The sequence below is a fragment of the Lissotriton helveticus genome, chromosome 7 (genome assembly GCF_964261635.1).
Source record: "Lissotriton helveticus chromosome 7, aLisHel1.1, whole genome shotgun sequence".
NCBI lineage: Eukaryota > Metazoa > Chordata > Amphibia > Caudata > Salamandridae > Lissotriton > Lissotriton helveticus.
In genome coordinates, this window is record NC_136068.1 from 286,123,683 (window position 1) to 286,143,919 (window position 20,237).

General features: G+C 42.6%; 1 protein-coding gene across 1 annotated transcript in view; it reads left to right on the forward strand.

Annotated features, from left to right (window-relative positions):
* LOC144768430 (BPI fold-containing family C protein-like) overlaps nucleotides 1-20,237 on the forward strand; it is a 72,685-nt gene that overhangs the window by 47,268 nt on the left and 5,180 nt on the right. Inside the window, exons 12-14 of the mRNA XM_078652076.1 lie at nucleotides 6,751-6,839; nucleotides 13,875-13,935; nucleotides 17,113-17,176. Coding sequence (XP_078508202.1) covers nucleotides 6,751-6,839; nucleotides 13,875-13,935; nucleotides 17,113-17,176 — 214 coding nt within the window. The remainder of the gene's footprint in view (nucleotides 1-6,750; nucleotides 6,840-13,874; nucleotides 13,936-17,112; nucleotides 17,177-20,237) is intronic.

Sequence of the window (20,237 nt, forward strand, 5' to 3'; positions counted from 1 at the left end):
GAAGCGCCCGGGTATGATGACTGGAGTACTGCAGCAGAGTGTTTCTTTCTGTCGGCTTTCTGTATAGGGTGGTAAAGAGGGCCCCCTCACTTTCTTTAATGGTTATATCTAGAAAGTCAATAGATTCATTACTGCAGGTGCTGGTAAACTGGATGTCACTTGATTGAGTGTTGAGCCAATGCGTAAAGGCCTCCAATTCTTGTTTGTCGCCTTCCCATATTATCAGTATATCGTCTATATATCGACGATACTCCAAAATTTTCTCATGGTACGGATTGTTAGAACAAAGAACCCTATGTTGTTCGTATTCGTTCATGTAGAGTATTGCCAGATCTGGGGCAAAGGCCGCCCCCATAGCTACTCCTTTCATCTGCATGAAAAAATCATCTTGGAATATAAAAAAGTTTTTGGTCATAGCAATCTCAAGTAAATCAGAGATAAATTCAGTTGGGACTTCCGCTGGTTGTGGACGGGATTCCAAGGCCCTTCGTATGGTTGTCAAGGCTGGTTGTTGGGGAATGCTCGTGTATAAAGACACGATGTCCATAGTTACCAATAGTTGTTTCTGTTTATCAAATGGGCGTTGGTCTATCAGGTTGATCACCTGCATCGTGTCTCTCAAGTATGTGTTGGTGGCTTCTGCCAGAGGCTTCAGGAAAACATCAATGTATTTACAGAGGGGTTCGAGGATGGACCCACACCCTGATATAATCGGTCTTCCTGGTGGTTTAGTGGGGTTCTTGTGGACTTTAGGTAGAACGTAAATCGTTGGTATACGTGGTTGGTCCACATTAAGGTAAGCATGTTCTCTTACACTGAGGATCATATTAGAGAACTAATCGGGGGAGACACCGGTACAGCTTTTCTCTCAACCAACATCACTACAGTTGATTTCTCGCTCAATGAGAAAATCAACAAACTCGAACGACTCGAGAAGAAACTAGTGCGCACCAAACTACATGGCCACCTGCTCACTGGATACCTCAGGGCCAACGTCATACCCACGGGACTGCAGGTCCGCAACGAGCCGGCAATCTTTGTGGATGATCCAAAATTCAAGGAGGGCTTTAGTTTTGTGGCGAATAACTGTTCCCGCCACTGGATGGTCCTAGGAGTCGAAACCGCACGAGACCAGGTGGAACAGTTAAGCAAGGAAATTGCAGAACTAAAGGAGGAGATTGCCAGTCATTCAGCATTTGCGAGTGCGAAGGACACCCTTGATCGCCTCAACAAAACATTAAAAGACTTTGATGTTGAAACTCAGAACAAAAAATTGGAAAAATTAGCAAAGGATATACAATACTACAACAAGAAAAAAACGTACCCCTACTTAGCTGAGGATTATTTCAAGCAAGATACTCAGGGGCGTTTTTTCTACAGAGGCAGAGGAGGCTATCGGGGTGGCCAGCGAGGAGGGCGACGATACACTAATTTCTCAGACTCTTCGTACAGTGGAGGAAGTGATAACGAGACGTCTGGACCGAGCAATTATCAAAACCAAGAGCAATGGTACCAACCAGCGCAGGATCCCTCCAACAGACAACAACAACCTTTTTTAGAGAACGACTCATGGAGACCCCCCCGAGGGAGAGGCGGTGGATGGAACAGACGACCGAACAGAGGTCAAGACCCTCAGAACTGGGACGACTCGAGGCAGCAAGGCTACAACACCATCAGCAAGCAGGTGAGATTCCAGCAGGCCAACCACGGGGAAATCAGCACACGGAGGAAGACTTACCGCTGGTAACCAGATCAAGCCCCATTATGAATTTATCTCAGCATACACTCTCTCCTGCAGAGACAGCAGTTCTGAGCAAGGGCCTCTCTTTCGTACCAACTTCACAAGGGAATCTCTTCACCATCAAAACAGAATTGATCAGATTCTTCAGGAAGGTACGCCTACGAGGTTATTTCCTGGATAAACCATTAACTCAATCAAGATCGTTCACCCAACTACGACCGCCCTCCACCTTCACACCCCACACTGCCATGACCAACCATCGGATTCTGACGTACGAAAGCCTTGTGATGAATGACGTACTCAAGATGTGGAAGGAGAGGCCATACGTAGGACACAATATCTCTAAGAATGAAAGGGCAGCACTGGATGGCCTTAAAAACAACAAATCGCTGGTCATCAAGCCGGCGGACAAAGGCGGAGCGATCGTCATCATGGGGACGGAGGACTACAAACAGGAGATATACTCGCAGTTGAGGGACAATGTGAGTTATCGGCGCCTGACAACCAACCCCACCAACGAAATCAGACGACAGATCGTGGCAATCACGGCCAAAGCAAAGGATACCGGTTTCCTCTCTGAGACAGAACATGCTTACCTTAATGTGGACCAACCACGTATACCAACGATTTACGTTCTACCTAAAGTCCACAAGAACCCCACTAAACCACCAGGAAGACCGATTATATCAGGGTGTGGGTCCATCCTCGAACCCCTCTGTAAATACATTGATGTTTTCCTGAAGCCTCTGGCAGAAGCCACCAACACATACTTGAGAGACACGATGCAGGTGATCAACCTGATAGACCAACGCCCATTTGATAAACAGAAACAACTATTGGTAACTATGGACATCGTGTCTTTATACACGAGCATTCCCCAACAACCAGCCTTGACAACCATACGAAGGGCCTTGGAATCCCGTCCACAACCAGCGGAAGTCCCAACTGAATTTATCTCTGATTTACTTGAGATTGCTATGACCAAAAACTTTTTTATAGTCCAAGATGATTTTTTCATGCAGATGAAAGGAGTAGCTATGGGGGCGGCCTTTGCCCCAGATCTGGCAATACTCTACATGAACGAATACGAACAACATAGGGTTCTTTGTTCTAACAATCCGTACCATGAGAAAATTTTGGAGTATCGTCGATATATAGACGATATACTGATAATATGGGAAGGCGACAAACAAGAATTGGAGGCCTTTACGCATTGGCTCAACACTCAATCAAGTGACATCCAGTTTACCAGCACCTGCAGTAATGAATCTATTGACTTTCTAGATATAACCATTAAAGAAAGTGAGGGGGCCCTCTTTACCACCCTATACAGAAAGCCGACAGAAAGAAACACTCTGCTGCAGTACTCCAGTCATCATACCCGGGCGCTTCGGGACAACCTACCATTCGGACAGTTCCTCAGGATCCGGAGGAACTGCACGATGAAAGATGACTACTTTCATGAATCCGATGAACTCATCCTCCGACTCATTGAAAGAGGATACCCGAAGAGACTGGTCAAGAAGGCACGGAAAAGGGCATGGTTTAACGATAGAGAATCTTTGCTGACACCGAAGGTGCGCCAACCGTTGGATGACAGGATGATCTGTGTGACCACCTACTGCAACAAAAGCAATGCAGTACGCAGGATCGTGAACAAATACTGGAATATTGTATCGAAGACCCTCCAGATGCCCAACCTACCAATGCATGCTTTTAGAAAAGCAAAGAGCATCAGAGACTCAGTAGTATGCTCCATGTTGGACAGCCCGACAGCCCCCACAATACAATCAATGTGGAACCTTCCTGCCACCTTGGGCAACCACAAATGCGGAAGCTGCAAGGCCTGCCAACTATGCCTAGAAACTAGAACAATAACACACAATGGTCTGACTGTGCCCTTGAAAACTTTCACGAATTGCAACACCGAGGGGGTGATTTATGCAATCTTCTGCCCCTGCGGAATGATATACGTAGGCCAGACTAGACAGAAGATAAAGAATCGTGTGCTACAACACTGCAGCAGGATAAGGTGCAAAACAGCGGGAGCCCCTCTGGTGGAGCATTTCCAGGAGCACTCACATACACCTGAATCACTCAAGTGGGTGGTTATTGAGAAAATTACATTGGGCCCACGGGGTGGCAATCTCAATTCTATCCTCAATATGCGCGAATGCAAATGGATGCAATCGTTTAACTCTGTGCAAAGGGGCCTTAATGAACTGGAAACTACTTTCTCCCAGATGGCCCTGCTAGATCCGGATTGAACCAGCGACTTACTGCCCTGATCTAGGCTGTAATGATGACTTTTGCATATACCCACACTGTATGCCATGGATATGTACACTGGGTCATTCGGGGACCAAACTAATGATTATAGAATGATGTGTATATGTATGGGGTTTTTGTACTTGATCAAATGTACATATCAGCAATGTCTGCACATAAGAATTGCTGTCATGGCTCTGGCTGTGTTGAAGCCTTACCTAAAATGATTAGTCCCTTAGACACATACATGTCTCTTCTATTTGTGACCCAAATGGCAACGACAAACACTGCAAGGATAGAACTGTATACTTCACTGAATATTGATGACACCGAGCCGTGTCACCATTAGTGACTTATGTAAATATTCAACCTATTAACTGTGTTTTGAATCTGTTCAGGTAGATAATTTGTCACGCACGAGTTTTGTTTTTGTTTTTCCCCCCGGGGGACATTGCAATAAGATCATCTTTAAGCTACGGATTGTATTACATTATGTGCTGGTACACAGCTGCACAATAATCATCCGTAAATAACTTACATGCTCTCTACATGTTTGATTGCACCGAAGTTCCTTTGCTTGGAAACAGTCCCCCCACCGCAGACAGTAACACTCTTTCTCCCAACTCCCTGGGCCACTCGCAACTGATTGGCCTGAGCAGAGCGAGCCCCCAAGCAGCATTTAGCGCCGGCACCTCGAGGCGGCTTCTTTCAATGCTGACAGCCAGAGGAGAGGAAAGAGACACACTAGCGCTGCGAATAAACAGGTGAGCCTTGGCCGCATTCCATCTCTCCCCCCTGGGCATTACAGCTCTGTGTAACTAATCTAAAACAAAGCGCTTTTGCGTAGCATTACAAGACTGACGAAGAGCCTGCAACTCAGGAGTTGCGTTTTCCTAAGTTTAAACGCATTTTCAATAGTCGCGCCTTAATTAAACCGGCATCGCCGCAGCGAGTCAGTATCTTCCAAGACACTGCCCATACCGGGTCGGGCGCCCCGGGTCACCCCGTACATTTTCCCTTTGGTGATATACTACATGGTCTGGATGATGGGCCATTTGATTCTATACGTCCAAAACCGCGCTTGTTATGAAATAATCTTCCTGTGGCTTTGGGTGCAGTAACAATGATTTACCCGAAGCAATGCGACTTTTTTATTTTTCATTTGATATCGCGCTTGTCACAAAGTCATTCCCTGTGACTCTGGGTGCTAGGACACTGACCTACTCGAAGCACTGAGACTCGCTTCCTTCCAGAGACACTTGATTTTCCATGCTAAGCACGCTTTTTACAAAACAATCCCCTGTGTGATTTTTAGGCGCTTTAACATCGCTCCACCCCAAGTATTGAGTTTTATGCTCTACTTCTTTTTCAGAGACACACGGCATCCCACCACGGACCGGCCGGTCCAGTGGACCACAGAATCCCACTCGTACGAACGAGTTTATGAAAAGCTCCCAGTAAGTTTCCCCCTTGATTTTTGAATGATGTGTTACACTGGTGCCTCATCCCCAGGCGAGCCAGTTGATTATAACTATACCCCCTTTACTTAATTACAGGCGTATCGCACCACTAAGGAACCTTTGGAAGGTCCCAATGCTGTAGGCCCAAACGTGCCTCATGCGAAGTAGGTAACTTTTCACCTCATTTCGAGTGCATTAATTAGTATACTGGATCATTAGTTACATTCATGATTTCCGCATTGTCCATAGGCGCTCCTGTTATACTTCACGTCCTGATGAAGACCCCAACCTGAGGTTCTGAATTACCCGTACCTTTCAGGGGTCGAAACGTCGACTATCGCTACTGTTTACTGTTCCAAACATAGGACTTAATAATGGATAATTACGGAACCTATGTTTGAGATTATCTTGGAACCTTTGGATCTGTATATAGACTGTAAAGGCTTTTCACTTCTCACTGTGATTTTAACTCAGTCACACCACCTTTACCCGGTCCCCACCCTCACCCCCACTTACCCATCCCTTCTAAATACCTTTTCTCTATGCACCTTGAGCGCACTGACACACTTTTGAATTCATCTATTGTATATAAATGTGCTGTTTCTAAATTTATATTGCCAATGCATGAATTGCAATATCCTCTACCATATGGGCTGAAATGTATGCAATTTACAAATACAAGATGTGCTAAATAAATGTGCACCGAACATATTGACCTGTTTTCCGCTTTGTCGATCGACATTTGTGCCTTTGATAGAATGAAAGTATTTCACTGAAATAATAAGTGACATTTTGAGATTATTCCTATTGTTTATATCAGACTCCGACCACTTATACATGTACCTGTTTAATTGACCTAGGTCAGGGAGTTCTCAGGGTCCACCCCGTTGTAACTCACTACAGTCCACCAAGGAGAGCATCAGAGTGGGTTGTAGTGTTCTGTGGTTGTAACCCGAATTATTGAAACAGTCTTTGAGTTTTTTATGTTTAAGGACTGATTTTCTAGGTGGCAGGAGACAGTCTCAAAGTCTGGTTTCAGTTGTATAAGGAGTAGCTTTTGGTGGCGTGGTTGGGATCAAGCTTAATCAATACATTTCTTCTTTCAAATCTACTTTTTTCAGGTGAGGTGGCTGCTTTTGGGGTTTTGGCGAATATGTTGTACTATTGCTGTGCTGAATGGTATTTCCTTTATTGTTTTCTGTTCGTGAGCTTGCTCATTGGTCTACAATGTTGCATGGCCCCAAGTATTCAGGTATAACAATGTGTTCTGTTTCCCTATAGATTGCCAGCATCAGTGGAAACCTCTCCCTCTCAGACCATGAATCCCCTGACACAGAGCTAAAGGTCACTGGCATACTGGAACTTAACAGGTGACATTGATTGTCTAATCATTCAAACATTTGTGCTGTCTTTCAATAGCATCCATGAAGTTAGTTGACATCATCTTGTTCTACCACTGAAAAAATAGTTGGAACACATGCTTAATTTAATTATTCTATTTGTACTTTTCAAAAGAGTTTAGCTTTTAAATGCAAAACACCTTTCAGTTTTTTGTTATTTCACCACTATCGAGCTGCCTTAGACCATAACTCCTACGGGAATAACTCTGATTTGTTTCAAGCAACACCATTTTGAGGAAGTTCAAAGTGATGGAAATGTATCAGTATTTTTCGTGGGTCTCTCTGGGACGCAAATCTGGGGCCTAAACTGGGTGGGGCACCTCAGTGCTAACCATTCAGCAATTGGTGAGATGCCAAACATGTCCAGTCATCAAGGCCTGCCCACAACCTCTACTACTTGAGGCATGAAACCAGGGAACTCCACTGTGCCGCGCCTCAATCGTGTATTCTGAATGATTGAACTCAGTGAAAGAAATAACTTTAGGCCCCTTTTGGCTTCTCACCTGGTGACTGGAAGGTGGGTGGGAACCCATGGATTCAGGGACAGCTCCACTTGCAGGGTGGCTAAGAGGGATATGTGTTCGGAGCCCTGAACTGGAGACTATGTATTTGGGGGTCGGGCAATGCCCCAAGAAACACTGCTCCATTCTCCGCTTGAAGCCTCAAATGCGGGGAGCACCCAAAAACTGTGCAGCACCCCACCCTAGAGGTGTCGGGCCATGCCCAGGACTGAGGCTCCCCCTCTGACCACCTATTGGATGAGAACGGCATAGGGGCATTACTACACCAGGCCCTTTTGTAAAGATTTCTTGCCAACCACTTCCAGTGGATCTTTGGACACAGAAGGGGGATATGCACCCCTCCGTGCCACCATTAAGGGAAGGGCTACTTTGCATAACTCACAATGCATAGCACTCAGCCGTCACACAGGGCCTCTCCAACACAGAAGATGCAGTATCTGTGGTGCTACTTTTAAGCCTTCAACAACCTGACACAGCAACTCAGACAATAGCACCGGCTATACCCGGGCAGTATGATAGTCAAAGGAAAGCACAACAAAGAAAACCTTGTAGTTGATACGTGGAGCAACAGGGGAAAGACCCTCTAAACCTGAAGTAGTACCCTAACAAACCATACCACCAGGAATAATCTCAGCCATCCAAAACTATATGGAATGATTCCTGGTGGAGATCAGATTAGACATTAACCTATTATGCTCTCATTTCAAATCATGCCTACAAGAGCTGAGGAAAGCACTGACTGGCATAGGACAACAAGTAGACAACCTAGAGAGCACTGTATATGTGAGGGCCAAAAACAAGGAAATGCCTTGGCAACAAGACAAATCATTGGAAGAACATACAGCGGACCTACAGATGAACCAACAAGACATAAAAAATCACAGCAGCAACAACATATGCATTAGTGGCATCCAACTCGCAGCAAAAGGTTCTGACATCTTTACCTTCATCAAGGACTTTCTACAGGTAATCAGAGGTAACCAAGGCCTACCACCTCAGAGGCTGGATCTAGCTCACACAGGGCCCGATTCACAGAACTAACTTAAGACAAAATCCTAAACTTACTACTTTTTGTATTCACAGAAGTTAGGATTTTGTCTTAAGTTTGTCTTAAGACAAACTTAAGACCGACTTAAGACAGACTTAAGACAAACTTAAGACAGACTTAAGTTAGGATTTTGTCTTAAGTTTGTCTTAAGTCTGTCTTAAGTCTGTCTTATGTTTGTCTTGTCTGTCTTAAGTCTGTCTTAAGTCTGTCTTAACTCTGTCTTAAGTTTGTCTTGAGACAAACTTAAGACAAAATCCTAACTTCTATGAATACCAAAAGTAGTAAGCTTAGGATTTGTCTTAAATTAGTTCTGTGAATCGGCCCCTCTGTCTTCACCTACTATACCAGATATGACACGTGCTGGACATCCTAACGTGTGTCCATTACCTTGAAGAAAAGGAGGATTTACTTCGGAAGGCCAACTGTTAGCTGGACATAGTTTTCCGAAGCCAACCATCCATCTATTCTAAGATCTGGTGGCCTGTCACTTTGCCGCCACAGAGCATTCTGCCCCATCACGCATTTTCTCATCAACAAACAGATCAAATACTAATGAGGCCACCCTATCAGCATCGTGTTTCAAAGGGCAGGGAAACGCTGCATAATCATAACTCTCTCAGAGGTCCAAGCCCTATTGGGTCTATCCCCCAGACAATGAGAAGGGCTCAGCCCTGGAAGACCCACTAAAAAAAGAGGATGCACCTGCATCCAGAATGGCAGACAGAATGAAGGAGCTCTAAAGTCTTAACAACATCCAGGCAGAAGAAGCAAAATCAGACATTGTCTCCCATCTCTTCAATTTGAAACAAGAGCCTGATCAACACCACCAGACGAACATCTGGAGGCTACCCTATATGTATTATATCAAAGGGGGATGACAAGCTCGGTATTTACAGAGGTCCTACACCTATGCTTCTCTCAGAAATAAACGAATTGACTGTCAAAGTAGGAGTAGTTCCTCATAGGCCAAGTGGTCACACAGTGGTGAAACTACGAGGCAAGTAATACTGTCACGGGGGAACCAAAAGGTCAGATCTTAATGCCCTCAGACACCTGTTAGGGTGTCATGCTTCATCATTGGGCGCTCCTCGTCTGGCCGGCACTGCAATACCTGACGGGCTTGGTGTCTCTTTGTCGAATATCTTTTGATCTGAATACGCCATTTAGGTATATGCCTGAGAGGGGGTGTGCGCAAGTGTGTCAGGTGAAAAGTGGGGTGTGTCTAAAATAGACTCAGGTGCCCTAAAAGCAATTATATATGGGGAAAGGCACCAGGACTAAGTTTAAACAGTGGTGCTATTGTACGATCATAATGTACCTAGATAGCTATCAGCAAAGTGAAGTAGACATGTTTCGTGCCTTGATTGCCCAAAGGGTCAGTTGACATTTCATCAGGACCAAAAAAATAGTGATTTAGCACCCCCTGAGGGGCATGAGACCTCCTTTCTAATAAAGCAGGTCACTCAAAGTGTTTGATACTGCACCATGGAGGAGGGTAGGTCTTGCGGCACTGTCCTGGACCTTACTAATTGTCCGGCAGTTTTTCTGGGACCCTCCAACTTGCCTAAGGGGTATTGTTCTGCTCACCTTGGGGTGGAATCACTGCACTGCAATCATTGAAACCGTGTCTGATTTTAAAATCAATAAGGACAAATCATGCATGCTAAATCTCATGATCAGCCAACAGGAGATACCAGCCCACTCCAATGGGCTTCAATATCCTTTTGATATCTTGACCTTCAGATTACCTCCCATCTGGAGGACTGGTCTCTGGCAAATTGAACACTGTACCATAAAGAAATTCAGAATTATTTGAGGCAATAGAAACTGCTCTTCTTATCCTGGCTAGGTAGGATAAATGTTATGAAAATGAACATCATACCCTGACTGCTGAACCTTTTCCAATCTCTTCAAACACCTGTTGACATCATCAACCTACAGACTAGATTACGGACATTCATATGGAATGAGAAACAACTGCATATGTCAAATAAACTCCTAATGCTTCACAGAGAGAGAGGGAGCTAGTCTGTCCCAACCTCCTGGAGTAGTACTGGGTGGCCCACCTTCGGTTCACCTCATACTGGACGGTGAGGGGAAGTGAGACTAGTTCCATATGGATCAGTCGGTCACATGCCACCCAATATGGGGCCTCACATGGCCCACCCCAAAATAACCTACTTGGCCACACCAAAGTGAACAGTCTTTATAAATGGGACTGCCTGGCTTCATGACGAACCTGTCCCAAAAGACATTAGCAGACCAAAACCTTGACTTTACACTGGCCAAAGACCCCAGATCTTTCATTAGTTGGACAGAGAGCGACTGCCGCACAATACGAGGTATCTTCCACAACAGGTCAGGCAAACCATTTGAACAGTGTAAGCAAGAGTACTCTGTCCCTGAAAACCCCTGACTCCAATACTGCCAACTTCGCTACTGGGCCCTATTTCCGACCAACGCACCAGCGACAACACTGACAGTGACACCCTTTGAGGACCAAATAAACTTCTTTTCCATCTCAAAAGGGTTGATCTACAGGACATACAAGGTGATACAGGCTTTAAAACCTGAGACCACTCACCCCTACAGTCAAATGTAGGTCATTGAGACCAAGGACTGGAATGAGCTCTGGCATGACATACCCTAAGCTCTGAGGAATATTACCAGAGGGAATATGCCTATAAAATCATGTTCCACTGGTACCTTACACCAACCCACCTCTACAAAATATTCCCCACAGCGTCAACTCTTTTTTAAAGATGTGGGGAGACAGTGGGATTGTCCCTACACACCTGGTGGGAATGTGCACTCATTCAGATGTTCTGGAAGGGTATCCCCGTCCATGCCAAAGGCAGACTAGGTTACGCAATCCCAGCACAGCTGCCCAGAACCCTCTTAGGAATATTGCTCTCCACCATGAAGAAAGTAATCAGTGCTGATAAGATACTCATTCAACACATAACGGGCACACAACTTAGCGCACTCAGTTGCAAAAAGAAAGACCCACTTTCGGAATCCCTCTGGTTCTACAAAGTGTGACAAGTTTTCAAAATGGAAAGGATCACCAACACACTCACTTACCCCCACCAAAAATGTGCACGCATATAGCAACCGCTAATACATGGTGAGACTAGACTTTGTGTTCTCCTGTGTTATTCTTACAACTATTAATATCACATCTTCTATGGGCAGCGACCATCCGCTCACTGATAACTATTGTATACTTCCCCTCATTGCTCATTGTCTATTGCTGTATTAGCCTGGAAAGCTTATTTTTCTCACTTGCTGTTCATGTACTACTGAAAAACAATATACAGACTTATACAACAGAGAACCCCATTGTAAAAGCTTGATTTAAACAGTCTAAGGAGTTAATTGCTTGCAATAACATATAGTTATTTACTTATTAATTTATTATCAGTTTTATACCGTAGGGCCCAGTGGATGGCAGACAGTTTCCCGTGTTATATGATATATAATATAACCAAGTTAGTAAAAAATATTATGATGTAAAACACAACAGAAAATAAAAGAGGGACTATGAAATATATCGTAGGAAATCATAGAAACTTCATCTATACAAGGTTTGAGCCATACAGACATAGGATCAACTGAAATATGGTAATAAAGAAAAAAGAGATGTTCTCAGTTACCTCTGTCATCCCTAAATTTATATTGCCCTCCAGAGATGGGGAAGCCAGTATCTTGACCTTCCGTTGGGACAGAGGGATAGTTTTCTGCTGTGGCTTCTTGCCTTCTTGCTCTTGGAGCTACATTTGTCACAAAGCTTGATGTGTTGGAAGCTGTGGAATCCAGGGAAAGAGGGCATGGCACCCTGCTTAAAAAAGCTCCAAAAGCTCCGACTGCTTTGAGGCTATGCCAACCTGGCACATTGGGATTGAGCGATAGAGACATTGTCTCACCCTTGTCACACTGTTTGCTATGTTTTCATAAGGTAACCAGACTGAAGAGTCCTTGAAGATTTGTGAACTCCAGATTCTGCAAATAATTAACTGTGGAACACTTTGAGTGCTGCCTGGTGTCTGTCTAACCCTACTACAGAGAGGGTACATTGCCCAATAGCAAAGCTTGTGACTTTGAAACTGGGGTGATTGGCACTTGAGTGAACACTCTGTATGTAGGCAAACCACTGTATCTCACAGTGCCTAAATCCTAAAGCTGTATGATACCAGTCAAGTTGTAAATAAAATGTACTTGTACAATTGAAGTATATAACTCCCCATTGTATGTACACAATGGTGTCTCATCTCCCAACGTCCCCTATTGATGCCTGTTGCTTCCAAGCTAGGTAAATATTTGCTAGATTTAACATCTAAGAACTTTGAACACAGGTACAAAACTCTACAACATGGGTGGACTTGCCTGTAAAAACAGGAAGCTCTTTGGGGGAGTCTCTTGATTGAATATAATAATGTTACTTGTTTTCCTAAACCCAATGCTATCTTCGGATGTTCTCTATATTACGGAAGACTAAATGAGGGACACAAGCAAATTAAAACTGATGGTAGACACCCCACACATTGTTGAGGCCATTGATAGTCTGATGAAGACATAAGGAGGATAATTCTACCCTATCAATAATTTAACATTTTGTAGCCTCCAACCAACAGCCTGTAGTCGGTCTGGGGTTTTTGAAGCTTTGTTCATGACATAAGCCATAAAAATACTGCATGAAAATGCTCCCCGAGACACATAAGAAATGTGAAATGTATGTGGGAGTAACCAGAGATGATTACATAAAATTTACAGTGATACTGCTGATACAAAACTAGTCTTAAAATGTTGTGTTGGGCCAAGAGGACAAGAAGGAGAAGGATTTTCCCTTTGTCCTGCTGAAACCCTGGTGTGGAAGTTGTGAGGTCCCTGTAGGGGCAGCAGTGCTGAGAATTAATCTATGGTGAGCTGGATATGTAGCTCGCTTGATATAATTGCATGTTGGCTGTCCCCACAAGCTCCATCACCAAGTGTAACCACTTCAGAATTGACCAGGCATTACATGTAGGGCCTGGTTTTCTGGTTCTTGTTCAGGCTAAACAGTCTGAAGAAGATTAGAAAACATTCAGCGTTTCAACTGTTAAGTTCAGTCAGACTTACTTGATAAAACCATCAGCTATCCACCTGTTGTAGAAAGTGTCATTGGTTACCACCTTTTTTTGCTGCTACAGTCTGAAAGCAGAATTTCTTCACCTGCAGTAACCCGCAGTTTTATTCAGATCCAAACACGATGGTGCAATAAATTCAGCATGGCACAGAGTTGAACCTGCAACCCTACCAAGTGCAATCAGAATAATTCACCCAATGACTGCAATTTCACAGTGTGCACCAATTATTATTGTGGGATTAGGATGAGGCATTTTGGTTGTAGGTACTTTCATTTACATATCTGACAACTAATGTTTCTTCTTGCCTTAGATTTCAATTCAGTCCACCTGAAGCCAAGAAACAAGGTCAAGCCAAGGCCAACCCATCACAAGTAAGTATGATGTATTAGCATTGTAGGTCATTGGAAAATAGAAAGTGCAACATGTAAATAAGAGTGCAAAAAGGTGATAGCATTATTCACTTCACATAGATAGTGAAACGGTAGGTTGTTACCCATTTAAATGGGCTGACCTGCAGAATTAACTAACAAGGAAACATTCTTACGTTCCCTTTGAGGTCCTAATAGATTAAACTCAAGAGGCACAAATCTATTACAAGAGTTAGAGTTAGTTAGTACAATGCTTCCTATTAGCAAGTACCTCACCTTCTAAAATTTACTTCACATGACCCTGAAGCATAAAATTATCAGCAACTCATGAGTTTATGAGTAATCAGCGGCGGTCGGTGCAGGTAAGCAGGGCGGGGATGTTAACAGGCGACGCAATAGGGTAAAAAATACATCCTATTCTATCATCTGTCAACATGCCCCCGCCCTACCGCACCGTGCTTACCTGCACCAACCGCCGCTGTGAGTGAGTAAGGAGACCTTAAGACCACTCTTGGGTGAAGGAACATGCCGCCGCGGCCGGTGCAGGTAAGAGCGGTGGGGGGGGGATTTCTAGAGACGCCCTCGAGGGAACATTAATTATTTATTTAATTTTCCCTTGTGGTCATCCCTCGAAATCCTCCCCCAACCGGCCTCACCGCTCTTACCTGCAGCAGCCACGTGTGGGAACTTGTGCATATTGTGTGTTCCCTCAAAATGCAGGACAGCTGAAAACTGTTGGAATTGATACCAACTTGTATTAAGAAACAGATATATAGGAATATATAGGCTATTTCTTATTCTTATGCACCAGCTGCAAGAGCCATGATCGCAATTCAGATTTGAGATATCCTCGTGCCTGTAGCATTGCTCTGCCGACACGGATGTATGACATTATAACGCATGCTTTTACCACGCATGCCTTTACAACGCTGTTTTTACAACGCATGCCTTTACAATGCATAGTGCTTTGGGGAGCTGGATAGTGATTAGTTTAATTTACTATTCCAACTCCAGTCCCCGTGGATAGTAGGGAAGGTGTTGGATAGTAAATTAAACCCATTCCCTATCCTAGAGCGCCCCCCAGCGCAATGCGTTGTAATGGTTTGCGTTGTTAAAGTTGCGTCGTAAAGGCGCTGCGTGGTAAAAGTTGCGTTGTAAAGGATGTTCCCTCCCGACACAGATTCTGCACAAGAAAATACCTATTTTTAGAATAAAGCCAATCGAAGAATTGCATGGCATAAACTACATACAGATGCTCTTGGTAATCATTGATGAGGGTAGGGCAGCTGTCCCGCTCGAGGCTTCACCTCTAGTGAGTCATGGCTTGTACCTGTCCTAAAGAATTCAAAACTACCTTCCAGAGTGTGTTGGTAGGTTGTATGTGCAATGACAGGAGTTAGCCTGTTGGATGGTTGCTTGTCAGTGGTTTCCTATTGTGCTTTTATATGGTGATTGTGCATCCTCTGTCTAGATTATTTAGCCAGTTTTTGTAATTCCTAGCTTTAAACTTCTCACTAAGAATCAGAGTTTTGATTGAACATTTTAACATTTGTATGATAACACCAGATCCCTAAAGCAACCCTGAAAAGTGCTTTCATAAAAGTCTAATATTACATACCACTTAGTGTCAAATACACATTTTAGCTCAGTCATGTGAAGAAACTGGCTAAAAGTCATGCAGAAAGCTTTCTAGAGCATTTCATGAAATACCACCATAAGTTCTGAGAAAGTACCCATAAGCATTACTTTTCTACTGCAGCAAATCATGTATGCACATACAAGGAAGTTGGACGTGTTTGCCTTTAGCTATTTTCAGGATTGAATGGGATTATGACCCCTCAGTTTATCCAGCAAAGGCAGTAGGTTACTTTCCCAATGCTAAGAGGATATTTTAGCTGCGTGGTTATGGCCAGTCTTACGTTTTACAGGGTTCAATCAAACAAAACATTACAATCATGGTCATATACAGCATGGTGGAAAGCAGATTTCGTAGGCAACTAAAGACCTGGCTATTTGTGCAATTGGAACAAGGATAAGAATCGGTTAATGGCTGAACGACGTGGCCGGTCCAGCATTTGGAAGTCGCTTCTCCTCAGAGTCATCTCTCAGCGCGGGAACACACCCGTGGTGTAACCATGCACTCTACAAATGAATAAATAAATAAATAGGCATTTGACAAAAATGGTGGTAGTCCGCCCACCAAACTTGTAGTTCCTCCCCCTCTTTTGCAGGTAAAGGTACCACAAGATTTCAGATGGAGGAGCCTTAACTGGTTCTACCAGCTTAAACCTTCGAAGCCACTGGGCCGCCAGCCAGTAATGATGGTATCTCACTCCAACCATTCATTGCATTCTCTCCTTTAGTCTGCTATACAAGACATGGTTAACCATGGCAGGGAAAACTCACAATGGTCCCCACATGCAGAAAGAAAACTCTCTACGCACGAAGGCCATTGGTTTTACTTTTTCAGAAAAAAAGCACTGCCTTGAGAGTTTGTTTATGGAAATGAAAAGCAAATGACAATCAGGCTGAAAAGAAACATAGCAGCCTAACATGCATTAGCAGTGACAAATGTACATCCACCATTCTACTAAAAGATGTCAGGTATTTTACACACTCAGGGCCCGGTTCACAGAATGAACTTAAGACTCAATCCTAAACTTACTACTATTTTGGTATTCACAGAATGCACTTACTACTTTTGGCATTCACAGAATGAACTTACTACTTTTGGTATTCACAGAAGTTAGGATTTTGTCTTAAGTTTGCCTTAAGTCAAACTTAAGACAGACTTAAGACAAACTTAAGACAGGCTTAAGACAGACTTAAGACAGACTTAAGACAAAATTCTAACTTAAGTCTGTCTTAAGTCTGTCTTAAGTTTGTCTTAAGACAAATTTAAGACAAAATCCTAACTTCTGTGAATACAAAAAGTAGTAAGTTCATTCTGTGAATACCAAAAGTAGTAAGTGCATTCTGTGAATATCAAAATAGTAGTAAGTTTAGGATTGAGTCTTAAGTTCATTCTGTGAATCGGTCCCTCAGACCTAACAAAGGCATCAAATGGCCCAGATTATACAAAGTCATGCTTAAAAAATGGGAAGCTATCTTCAAATTATTGTCAAATAAAAAAAATATATGTTTTGCTTTATAGCTAAAATATGTTTCTTTACTTTCTAGGTATCTAAAATGGAGAATTCCATAAAGAGCTTGGCAGAACAAGGGCTGCTAAAGATGTTGAATGGTAAGATATTGTGGAGGCATGTGCACTGAGATTTGATATTGCATCCTGTGATGTTGTAACGTATCTAAAAGTGATAAAGCCATCTAGTAAATACTTCTTAATGCACGTCACAATACTAACTCCTTTTATCAGCATTTACCCATTGATTGGGAAACTCCAATTTTTTCACATAAAATCCTTATTAATCAGAAGAACATTGTACATTACTACCTTGTCCAGTCCTGTATCCATGCCTTCTTTCAAGAGTTAAAAAACGTATATGTGTTCCTGACGTGAAGCTAAGTCACTATACTTAAGACTTGTTTTTGGATTCAGTCTCACTTTCATGAGTTAGAGCTCACTTTTACATTTTGTTTTCATCTGGGTACATCGGGTTTTGATGGATTCTTTGAAATCTAGTTATGTGATTTCCTACTTACTAAACCTGATCTTAAATCAAAGTAGGTCTAGCACTGTCCACCCATTCAGATTAAACATGGAGTGGGTGTGTCAACAGGGTGTGTTGTGATTTAAATATCCACCCTTTATTCCTGGAAGTTGCTTGAAGCTGCCAATCTGGTTACTAGGCTGCTTGCACCACTGAGGCAGCCGCACCTTAGAGGGCACAAAATGTTCTTGGCATGCCAGATGTGGGAATCCACGTATCCTGGTTTTCTTTTATCTTGTAGTGTCCTTAGATACAATTGATCTATGTTTACCTTGTTACCAATTTTCCGTACACAGTTATTTGCTACTCTCTCCAGAGTCCAGCTTCACTATTACACAAGGGGATAGAATTTTCACTAGTCTTTAAATTATAGCCCGGAAAATCGCAGATTTTTCAAACAGGAATCATGTTATTCACTTGTCACCAAGGTTGGAATCATCCCTTATGATTTATTTGAAGTAAAACTGTGAAAGTTTACATTTAATATTTTGTCAAGCCATTAAATTCTGTCCCATTGTTTTTTTCTTTGGTATTTTATTGATTTTAACATGCATTTGACTTCATTGATACAGCATGTATGATTAGATATGGTGATTTAGAGAATAGACAGACGCTAAATTCAAATGTTCATGAAAGAAAATATAGTACTAGCATGTAATTATATGTTCCACGCCCTTCAACATTTCAACGTTATCAGTGTTAATCCCCCTAATCACACAGCAGCTTAACACGTGATGCATATGTAGGATAAAATACCCCCTACCGTACATTATAAGGATATTGCAAGTGACCGATAAGTCCAGTTACCATATAAAGGAACAAGGCAGTAGGCTGAGTTCCTTTATAAGGTTATGGAACTCTGAGGTGACTTGCAGTATCATTATCATGCATGGCAGTTGGTAGTTTGTTCCTTATAATACATAGTTACACCATCACCCTACCCACAAGCCACCTTTATCCTTGGTGCATAGTTCGTTCATATGAAAGAGAGAGCATTTTTGCAAACATGAGGAATAAAAATAGACTCTCTAGCACAAAATAAAATACATCAAAAAAGCTGTAAGATATTTGTTGCAAAAATATATTAGAATAAGTTTATAAGTCAGTTGTATGTAAAAAAAAATGGCACAGTAGCTCGGAATGTTTAGAAACATACAGAAAGATTTTAACTTTTCTATAAACACGTTGCCTTAAATATCTCCTTTCTGCACGTCCATGTACAGCAAGAAAACAAAGCAGAAGAAAGAAAAGCCACAATTCATTTTTGTTCCTTAAACAGCTGCTCCATGACCTGACCTGCCTTTCCCCTCCATTGCTGGGTCTGGTGGTAGGCATTGTGACATCAGAAATCAACTATCATAAGCTATTACAGCTGAGATCTGTTGTCATTTCTTTAAAATAGGTGACTGTGAGTGTCACAAGTTGCCTATTTTATATGGGATAAGGTACCCCCAGCCCTACGTTATAAGGATATTGCACGTCACCTAGGTGTTCCATGATCATATATAAAGGAACGAGGCGAAAGGCTTTTTCCTTCAGAAGGTTGTGGAAATTCGAGGTAGTTTGCTATAGCCTTGCCTTTTACAGCAAGGGGTTCTTTATTCCTTATAAAAGATGGGGGCATATTATTAAGGGATTTATCTCCGCTTTTTTGCTTTTAAAGCCAAGAAAGCGGAGATAAAATTATCTCCCGATCAACAACACGGTGTTAACACGCAAATTTGCAAGTTAGCACCCTTTTTCTCTACACTTCCCCTTACATCTCTAATGAGATGCAAAGGGGGCGTTCCAGAGAAAAATAATAGGAGAAATGTTGTTAAGCGACATTTCTCCTATTATCAAGGATTTCGCTAACCCTGTTAGTGATAAAAAAAAGCAGCGCTAACCGCGGTTAGCCCTGCGTTTTTTACACCCGGTATTTTCCTGACTTAGCCATGATATCATATGGAAGGTGGATATCATGGCTAAGTTGTGAGCCCCTATAATCAAGCTAACGCCAAACTTTGGGAGATTATCGTTGGTTTTCCAGCGATAATCTCTCATTTGGCAGTTAGCACAAGGATTTTTATCACTTCTGAGATAAACCTTGCTAATAGCAAGTTATCTGTATGATAATTTCCGGCGATGCTTACCGTTAAAAAATTTGTTGCTAAGCCTCGTTAGCGATAAATATCACTAATCGTTGGTAATATGCCCCATGGTCATGCCATCACCTGTCCTACAAATGACTTACATTCGTGGTGCATAGTGCCAGAAAAATAGAGAAAGATTCTAACTTGCTATAATTATGGAAGGAGTGCAAAAAATAAACATGTTGTTATAAATATTTCATTTTTGCTTGTCACTGTACAGCTAGAAAACCAAAGCAGAGGGAAAAAAGCACAGTTTTGACTTTGTTCTTTAAACAGCTGCTTTAATTATGTCCTGACTTTGCACTCCGTTACTGGTCCTGGCAGCAGGCATTGTGATGTCAGAACTCAACAAGCTTTTATACAGGGATTGCACAATCCCATATATTATATTTTTATACAAATAGATACAATGTAATGTACTGGAACGAATTATGAGTTCTAAGATAGTGTAATGGTAGACCAAAAACAACAACCATTATAGAGCCAGGGGACAGGGTGTGTG